Source organism: Mus musculus, chromosome 11, assembly GCF_000001635.26.
Source record: "Mus musculus strain C57BL/6J chromosome 11, GRCm38.p6 C57BL/6J".
Classification (NCBI taxonomy): Eukaryota; Metazoa; Chordata; class Mammalia; order Rodentia; family Muridae; genus Mus; species Mus musculus.
In genome coordinates this window covers 44,555,879-44,565,901 of record NC_000077.6, presented here as the reverse complement: position 1 = coordinate 44,565,901, position 10,023 = coordinate 44,555,879, and the positions used below count along the sequence as shown (strand labels likewise).

Below are 10,023 nucleotides of genomic sequence, written 5' to 3'. Positions count from 1 at the left end.
GTCTAAGGCCTCAGCACTCGGGAGGCGGAGGCAGAGGCAGAGGGGCAGAGGGGCAGAGGGGCAGAGGGGCATAGGGGCAGAGAGGCAGAGAGGCAGAGAGGCAGAGAGGCAGAGAGGCAGAGAGGCAGAGGCAGGCAGATCTATCTCATCTGAGCGGATGCTCTCCATATAGAGTTCTAGGCCATCCAAGGACACACAACAGCAAAGCCATGTCTCAAACAAACAAACAAATTCTGGCCTTCTCACAAATTCTGCCATCTGTAGAGCATGTGTGGAATGGGAACACGTGAGGTCCTGGGAGTTCAGAACAGAAACTGCACAGAAGAGAATCCAATCCCAACACAACACCCATAGCGTAAACACATCACAGGAATACAACGGTTATCTTCAAATTTAAATTTATTAAGACATTCAGCTATGTCTGTCAGTCTACATCCAAATTTGCTACTAAAAACAAAGGAAAACCACACCCCACAGTAGGAATACCAAGTCTGAAATACACTTTTTTTTGAGCCAAGCTTATTGTATAAATAAATGACTAGTTTCTTTTCATATCAAAAACCCATAAAAAAATTACATCCCCCCTCCCCAGTTCTACCTGTAGCCATGATGAATGTAAAAATTTAAATATGACACATCCTTGTCAAAGAAAGGGTGCAAAGTGTATTAACAGCTTCAAAAGTGGTGTTTGCAGAGTGGGGTCATACAGTCCAGTACTCATTCCCAGAGTGCAAACACTGCCATAATTTAACACTGCTTTTGATTCAGTTGCAAGAATTAAACATTACACAGGATTGGACAGTACACCCAGGGCCTTTATCAGTTCCCTAAAGCCCCTCCCACTTTGGCTCCTTTGTTAAAGTGGACTCCAAAGTGTTCACTAGAGTTTTAGTTTACTTCACACAGCCAACAAAGTATACAATATATTAACAAAAGTTCCATATACATCAAAATAATGAGGACTCCAGCATCAGGTTTAAGAGTCTCAGGCGACACGAGAGCACCCGCAAGGCCTAGTGCACGCCCGCCCCTTCCCCAGGCACATCCTGACGTACCGTGCTCCTCCATCTCGGAGGAAAGTCAATGAGTCCCGTCTACATCTTTGATTTCATTGCGGTTCTGTAGAAAACTCCAGGATCATTTGGTGGTTTTAATTAACTGAAGGAAAGGGGAGTGGCCATTACCCACACTATCCAATCAGAGCCACCCCGTCCCACGGGAAGGGGAAAGCCAGGTCCACCTCTGCCTTCATCTTCCCACTCTGACCTCCAGATCTGCGTCCTCTTAGCCCCTTTCAAGCACTCAGACCTGATTTCATTATCCCTCGCAAATCAGGGGCCATTCCTGAAGTTGCTGAGGTTAAGTTTTCTTGGCAAACCTCTACAAAACATCAGCATAGAACATATAAATACATTTTGATTAGTGTACATTGCAAAATTTCTCCAACAGCATGAAGTGGGGTGGAGAGCGGGTGTGTCCACTGAGTAGCCTGGAGCAGATCCTCGGAATGTCAGGTTCCTGCCTAGTCCTCTCCTACATCCACTCCTCAGATCTGAGTGTGAACTCCACCTTGGGTGGCCTTCTCCACAGTCCAGAGCTCCAAGCCTGCTTCTCCTCTAGGCAGACTCAACAGGACACACTTCGCCTTCTGGAATCTGAGGACCCTCTCCAGCATCAGCAGCCCCCTCCTGGCTAGCCGAGCCTCTGTTGATGTGTTCACTACTGTCCCCAGAACCTTCCTGGGTCCCAGTCCCTGGTGGACTCTCATGGTCCGGGGGTTCAGGACCTTCCTGAAGTACAATGTTCTGCTCGGCCCCCGCAGGAGGCTGTGGAGCCGCTTCTGTCCCCAGTCCTGGAAGCTGGGAGGAGTTTTTGAGATGGCAGTGACACAGAGGGCAGGTATCCTGGACATACAGCCATTTCTTAAGACATCCTGCATGGAAGAAATGACTGCAAGGTGTGATCACAGCGGATTTCATGTCCTAGAAGAGAGGTCGAAAGAGGTACCTCAGCAACGTCAGCCGTTTCACCTTCCTGATGCCACCCCACAAGCTCCAACCTCAATATAAGCTTTGTAGCACAAACAGAAAACCTGCAGCACAGAACTTAGAATCATCTGGCTTTGCTCTTAAAGCTGCTATCAGAGGAGCCCTTACACAGTAACGTAAGAGACCTGTGGACGGTGAAACAAACGGGAGTCAAGTGAGGAAGAAACTATATCCTAAACACGGAACACGGCGGGCGCACGAAGTGAGAGGGTGTGAGCCACGGGTCTAAGACAGTAACTACAACCTCAGGAAATCTACTGCAGACAGGACTTTTCCCACAGTTATGCGCCAATGCAGCTAGAGACTATTCTACCATGAGCCTATATGCAAGGAGACAAAACTCAGCCTCGGAACACCAGAGTGTTGGCAAGGAAGTCGCAGTTGTATCAGGGCCAATATACAGACATTTTACAATTGCTGTGTAAACCAGCGATCCTCAGCTTCACCCTATGCTCGGGCTGTACCAGAGTTAGAAAATCTGAACCATAAATCTATACTTAGAACAAGTCCCATGTGGGACTTTTAGGTGCTCGCGCTTCACAAACATGAGGAAAAATGGTGACACCTCCTTTTGCTATCAGTATTCCTTGGGGAGGGAAGGCCTAAGGCAGGAATTTAAAACACATGGATTTTTTTTTTTAACCACTGCTTAACATCCACAATTAGGAAGTGAATATCCCCCAAATTCCTTGCCAAGAGCTGGTAACACCAGGGAGTGGAGGCGGGGGGGGGGGGGGGGGGGGCGGGGGAGGCAACTCTGAAGCAGGGAGCCGTCCACACAAAAGCAGCCAGCCAGGAAGCTAAGCAACTCCACTCTCGTGGTCCATGTGTGAGCGGCAGGCAGTTCCAGCACTTCAAAAAAAGTGATGTGACACCGACAAAGAGGACTCTCGGACCCCACCCAGGAGAGCAGACATGGCAGGAGGGTGGCACAAGCTGACTGTGCCAAACTTGGTTTTCCCGGGGTGGCCCTGAGGACTGTGAGGCTACAAAAGACAGAGTCCAGTTCAGGAGCACAGAGAAGGATGGACAGGGACAGGGACAGGCCCGGGGCCATACTCCTTCTCAGTGCACTCAAGGGTTACTAACATACAAAAAGTGTTCTCAGAACTCGTTTAAAGAGTGGAAGCTTTATGTTGCTATGAGAAATCATGGTAGTTTTATAAACACACACAAACACCCACCCACAGCATCTGCACTCCCATGCAGCCCTAAAAGCATTTCTGCATATACACTGCCACTATCTATGGCTGGCTGCCACCAGCCTACACTCCCAGTGAGTTTACTCGGGGCCTGGTTGCAGCTGTTGCCAGGTAACTTTGTCTACACCTCCAGGAGTGCAGCTTAGTGCTAAATGCTGCAACTCAGTCCCCCTGACAGTCCCCAGGTGACTGGGGACCAAACTCACTATGTTCCCAAGATGACATATCTTTCACTTGTACTACAGGGTAACCATCATCTCGGTCTGGGGCCAGAGCTGTATGGATGGCAGGCAGTCTGTCTACCCTCAATAGGACCCTTCCGCCTGCTTCTACCACCACTTTCCGAACCCCACAGGACTGAAAGTCTCTGATAGAGAGCAGCATTCTGTCACCCACCATGAAGTCTGGATGCTTCTTCCCCACCCAGAAGATATTAAGAAGAGTCAAAATCTTGGCACAGCACTTTTCTGAAGTTGCTGACTCCTGGTTGCTAGGATATATTTAATCACACATACACATGAACACTGTGTCTGTGTGTGTAGTCAGTAATAATATAAAATACACCTAACCTGTTTTTCCTTTATTTATGGGTGAGCAATAATGTTGGAAACAATAATAATTAGAACTTGAAAGACTATATTAAAACTGAACTTAGAACTAAAATGGATATGTTTATATCAGGGCTTTATTACTCTAATCTATGAGCCCCATTATCCCTTTCCAATCCAGAGATTAATTGTGCCCGGAAATTTACACTGTGACTGGTGCATGCTGCGGCCCCGAGGTCTACCCCGCCTGACCTATCAGCAGACTCCCCCTGAGCAGGTCACCTGGTAACAGATGGCGCAGATGTCGTTGTGTTTCTCCAGCTGCTCCTGCGTCGCGACAGGGAGAGACTTAATCTTATTCACAGCGTCCCTGCGCAGAAGGAAACTCTTCCAGCCCAGCTGGGCACGAAGCCACACGTTGTAGTAGGAATGGATGAAGATGATCATGGAGCCCATCACAGTCCACTCTCCAAAGATGGTCTCTGAGACGCCGTAGGCCACCACACAGAGGGCCACAACAAACTCCAGCAGACGATAAGTGCCATTCACGTAGTAGATGACGTCATCCATGTTTTCCACGGGCTCTTTGCGGAATTCCTCAACCATAAATAAGACGTAAATAAAAAGTGTTCCCAGAACCTGGGGAGGGAAGAGTATGTATATTAAGATAAATGTGATCATAAGAAAAGCATTCTCCCTGAGTTTAAAATAATAACACATGAACTCTTGGTACCCACTGAAGGCTGTGTGTGGGTGACAGTGACCAGTTACTGAGAGAGCAGACGCTGCACCTTCAGAAGCAGTGTTCAGTCTCCTCAGGCCCACCCGACCTTCCTCATTCCTCATCCGTCCAGTCCTTGTCTCTCAAAACACTTCACCTCTACAAGGAACAGGGCTGAAAGCATCGTTTCCAGAACCACATTTCCTGTCACCTCTTACTGGCCAGGCAGCAGAGACCTCTGCAAAAAAGCTTGCTGCATCCTGGTGATGTTGTTCATACATATGAAACACATGTCTGTCTGTGTGGCACATACATTAGCTATGTATGTTTATGGCACACATCATGCATGTGCATATGTGAGTTGTATAGATTTATATTACAAGGGTATTTTGAGTAGACATTTACTTTGAAAAGCCCATTCTAAACAAGCTCTAAGATATTTCAGTGTTATGGTTTTTTGGCAATTTAAAAAAGAACGTTACCATTTTGAAAAAACAAACAAACAAACATGTGCAAGTCTTAATTACATTTTCTGTTGTTGCTGCTTTGCTTTGTTTTGCCTGTCTTTGTGCACTTTTTGCCATGATGGCTTTAAAAATAAAGGAGGAGGCCTCTAGGCTCTCCCTCCCACAGCCAAGAAAGTAGGCAGTGATGGAAGGCAACCCCAACAGCCTGGAAAAGAAAGCTTGCCCAGGAGGCACAAGCTTGGGTGCTCTGCCACCACTAAGCTCCCTGAGCCAGAGCGGAGTCAGCCATGAAGACTAAAGAAGGCACAGTGCACTGTGTTCCCCGCCAACCCGTGGATGTCAGGGCCAACAAACCCCAGAGCAAACCGCCCGAGAAAACCTCCTCCGCCCTGCTCAGTCTGGACAGGGAGAAGGCACGTGTGTAGCGGGCTCATGATTGTGATGATGTGGATTTTGCCAACAAAACTGGGATCACCTAAACTCAGTCCAGATGGCTAATTCTAAATACTTTTTTCACCATAATAAAAGTAAAGCCAAAGGCTTTTTGTCATCACCACAAATGGAACACCACCCGGGTTAAGTAACGTTTACTAAAACTAGTATCTTCATGACATGCAAGTCTCATACTTGCAATCATGAAGACAGTTTTGACCACATGACAGTTTCGCATTTTCATATCACACTTCATCAGTATGCAGGATGCTCTAATAAAGAACGCAGAGTGGCAGGAGCCCGAAGCCACTCACTCATCTCAGAACACAGGCCACCAGGGGCACAGCGTCACTGTGAGGCTCACCTGGAGAGAGGTAAGGATGCTGCTGGAGATGATGATGAGAAGCCAGAAGTCCATGTGGAAGAACTGGCAAATCATGTAGGCCATATACGCAGGGAACACGAGGAGGAACAAGCAGAGGCTCACAGCACGGAAGTGTTTCCACAAACTCCTGGACAAGGCACAAGAGTCTTACAGTCAAGCCGTTCACAAACTGATTCCTCACCACGGCGGTGAGGGCACAACAGCGGTTCCTTAGTTCTGGAGTCACTTGTGGTGGGTTAGGTTTTCTCATGGCTTTTCCGTTCACTATAGCTACCAGTGTCCTTCTATAAACCACTAAGGGTGGAGCATACAGGGTCGGGGCACCCAGTGGTCTACTTTTGTTTTCCTCCCACAGCCAAGAGGGAACCCTGCTTTAGCGAATGCTGCTCCAACCACAAGTAATGCTAGCAGAGACACCAACTCCAGCAATAGCCCAGACCCTCAGGCAAGGCTCTGAGTCAGCTTCTGGTGGCGAAGGACCAAAAGTGAGCCTGACACAGCACCCTGAAGGGATGCAGAACCATACCAGTTCTTATGGAGCAATCGGGATCTTTCTCATCAGCTTTTATAAACGTTCTATAGTGTTCTAGCACACCCATCAATATGCAAAATTACTTAATGTACTCTTTAAAAGACACTTTCAGAATCAGCAGATATGAAGTATAGCCAAGTGCAGGTAGCAGTGTGCACGGGCTCTCCACCTGACAGGCTTTATGGAGAAACCGCCAACTTGAAATCTAGCCCCAGTAACTGGGATTCACTACACTCACTGAGACTGACACACGGCCAGGAGCTGGAGGCACAGGAAACTGACTTTTTCAGCCACGGTACCTTCTCAGAGGACGTTACGAAAGGTTTGCCCAAGCGGACTATGGGGCACTCAAGCAAAGCTGAACAGCTGTAATTATAAGCTAATTTAAGAATTATCTCACAAATCTGCTCTCACAATTCTACCTCCCAAGAGACTACTTCCTCCATGCAACAAATTCAGAACCAAATTCTAGAACCAACCATCAAAATATGAGGGAAAGCTGGGGGGAAAATGGTGACAGTGAATTGTAACCAGTTTTATCTGGGATCTCTTGTATGAACTACGAACCAAAATAGTACAGTCAGTTTTGTGTGTTTGTTTTAGGTGCCAGATACTGATCTAAAGTCTCCAAACAGTCTAAGCAAATCTTCTACCACTAAGCCAGATATGCCCGGTATGCCAAGCAGTATCTTGGAAGCAATAATAGTTTGGGTTTTAGGTCTTTTAAAATGTCTAGGGTTGCAGCCACCACACCATCAGCTCACTTGTTAGTGTCTATAGCCTCAGTGCAGCCTACGGACAGCCAAGAAGATCCTTGGGGCTGAACAGCCAGGCAGTGTAGCCAATCAGTGAGCTCCAGGCTTAGTAAGAGACCTTGACCCAATATCAACCTCTGACACATACACTGACACAGAGACACACACACACACACACACACACACACACACACACACACACACAGACAGGCAGGCAAGCAGGCATGCGCTCACTCATGAAGACTCTCTGATCTGACATCAATCTCTGGCTTCCAGAAATATGACTGCATACCTGTACATGGCCCACAGAAAAATAAAACAATACTTTTTAAATAATAAAAGTAAATATAATTTAAGCTTTCTCTGAATACTAGATGTACACAGATCCAGCTCCCAATTTTATTTGGTCCCACATGGCATCAAGAATTTCCATTAAGGGCTGGAGAGATGGCTCAGAGGTTAAGAACACTGACTGCTCTTCCAAAGGTTATGAGTTCAATTCCCAGCAACCACATGGTGGCTCACAACCATCTGTAATGGGATCTGATACCCTCTTCTGTTGTGTCTGAAGACAGCTACAGTGCACTCATATAAATAAAATAAATAAATCGTTAAAAATGGGGGTGGGGCTCTTAAAAAAAAAAGAATCTACGTTAGACTATCCTCCCCTATGCTGCAACTTCCTGAGACCATCACAGGAGGTGCAACTCTGTAAGTCCCTGTGCTTATGAATCCGATCCTTCTTCTCCACGTGCGCTTTCCCCTAATGCTTTGCTCCCTTTAACTGGCATTACATAGGATACAGTCACACAGGATGCCGTACATTTACTAAGTGCTCTTATACCTAGACAACTGGCATATAAAATGCATTACATTTTTCTGAAAAGAGTTTCTTTCTTCAAAGCTTCTGAAGTGTCTTTTAACTATGGAAGTCCTAAAAAGAAAACCAAAACTGATTAGGAAAGCCAAAGACCGGCTGAGGAGATGGCTCAGTGGATCAGACATTGGCTGTGTAAGTTGGAGGACCAGAATACAGAGTCCCAAAGTCCATGTCAAAGCCAGCAGGGTGCCTGCCTATGTTCCTGGCGTTCAGGAGATGGAGACAAGACTGCCCAAGGCAAGACTAGGTTAACTCAACCATCAAGCTCTTGTTCACTGAGACCGTGAATCGGTCAATTAGGTGGGCAGAGATGGAGGAAGACACCCAGCATCCACCTCTGGCTTCAACACGCACATGGACATGCAAAGACAAACGGAACACACAGACACCACACAAAGACACTGAACAGCAAGCTTCCATCCATCCTTCAGGCTATAGGCAGTCCGTGGGAAGAGAGTCCATTAACTAAATCAAAGATTAGGGAATTCCTTACTTGTCTCTCGATGCTCCCAGTGCCAAAACAATGGGATCTGCGATCTCCAACATGGACTGCAGGATAGAGGCAACGACGATGAAGAGGATGATGCTGAGCAGGAATGCACGGTGAACCACCTGAAGTTCTATGAGCCCCGTCTGCACCGCCAGGATCAGCAGAGTGACTCCTTCTGTCATCCCCCTAACGGGCGGACAAGTGCAGGACTAAATTCATATTCCAACCATCCCCAAACTCCAAGACGGCACTCCAAGGGCCCTGAATGCTGATGGGATAGCTTTAAATCTATTCGGACATTTCAAGCTAAAGTCCTATGCAAAGTAGCTTCATGGCTCACTGCTTCAGTGTGGCGGCACACCGATTTACAGGCACCTTTACGTGTTCAAAAGCATGCTGTTGGTTTAGGATAGAATGAACGAAAGAAGAGTTATAAAACAAATAATTCCCAAGCAGACCACCACTGAGGCAGATCCTCCTGCTCCTCACAGACAGCCAATGTAAAGATTTACAGCATCAGTTATATACTGATCTCTCTGTCGCGCACACACACACTAAATATGAAAGCACTTATTTAAAAAATGTTTTGTTTTCACCATCATGGAGAAGAAAATATCCTTTAAAAAAAAATAAGCTGGGGCTGGTAAGATGGCTCAGTGGGTAAGAGCACCCGACTGCTCTTCCGAAGGTCCGAAGTTCAAATCCCAGCAACCACATGGTGGCTCACAACCACCCGTAATGAGATCTGATGCCCTCTTCTGGTGCGTGTGAAGACAGCTACCGGGTACTTACTTAATTATAATAAATAAATAAATAAATAAATAAATAAATCTAAAAAAAAAGCTGTAGACAGCACAAAGACAAATCTCTTTGCAATTCAGTTTTCATATGGAATAATATATGCCAAGTCACAAGACTTTATAATATCCGATTGGTTTGGTTAGAAAAACTCACATAATGGAGAAATGATGGGCACAGTTTTAGAAAATCCTTCAAGATGTGACAGCACCGCACACAACAGCGTGGAAAAGGGAACACGCTGGCCTGAGAACATACATACACCAGCAAATCTGTCTGGAGAACTCGGGCTAATAAGTCACTGAATACTGAGGTACAAAGCACAAACCTGGCTACTCAACAATCCTACAGGTGGTCTACACAGAAATTAAAACATGATGAAAGAAAACAGCGAATCCCGGGATAGCTCTGTAACATCGCAGAAGCACCCAGCCAAAGCGGAACAGACAGCAGGAAAATAAAACCACCAGGAATCTAAGCATTAAGGAGGCATAAGAAATGGAGCAGTCAAGTGCAACTGGGTCTTATTTGAGCAAAGTACTAAAGAGTCCAATAGAGGAATTTGAATACCTGGCTATCACATCACGGTTCTGGTAAGGATGATCTGACCCTAGCTGTACCTTTGTGAGAACATTTACAGGTGGGGCTGGAGAGATTGCTCAGTGCTTAAGAACACCGACCACAGTTCATCTCCCAGGACCCACATAATGGCTCACAACCGGCTGTTACTCTAGTTCCACGGGATCAAATACCCTCTTCTGCTCT

The 10,023-nt window shown here is 46.5% G+C and overlaps 1 protein-coding gene across 5 annotated transcripts in view; it reads right to left on the bottom strand.

Moving 5' to 3' along the window:
- Positions 1 to 381: 381 nt before the first annotated feature.
- The window catches only part of Rnf145 (ring finger protein 145), a 46,728-nt gene continuing 37,086 nt past the window's right edge, over positions 382 to 10,023 (bottom strand). For all 5 annotated transcript variants that reach the window (XM_006534358.3, NM_028862.4, XM_030246392.1 and 2 more), the window contains 4 exons: positions 8,464 to 8,646; positions 5,783 to 5,930; positions 4,081 to 4,437; positions 382 to 1,982 (listed from right to left, as the gene is read on the bottom strand). In XM_006534358.3, the coding sequence (XP_006534421.1) occupies positions 1,617 to 1,982; positions 4,081 to 4,437; positions 5,783 to 5,930; positions 8,464 to 8,646 (1,054 nt within the window). In that variant the 3' untranslated portion in view covers positions 382 to 1,616. The remainder of the gene's footprint in view (positions 1,983 to 4,080; positions 4,438 to 5,782; positions 5,931 to 8,463; positions 8,647 to 10,023) is intronic.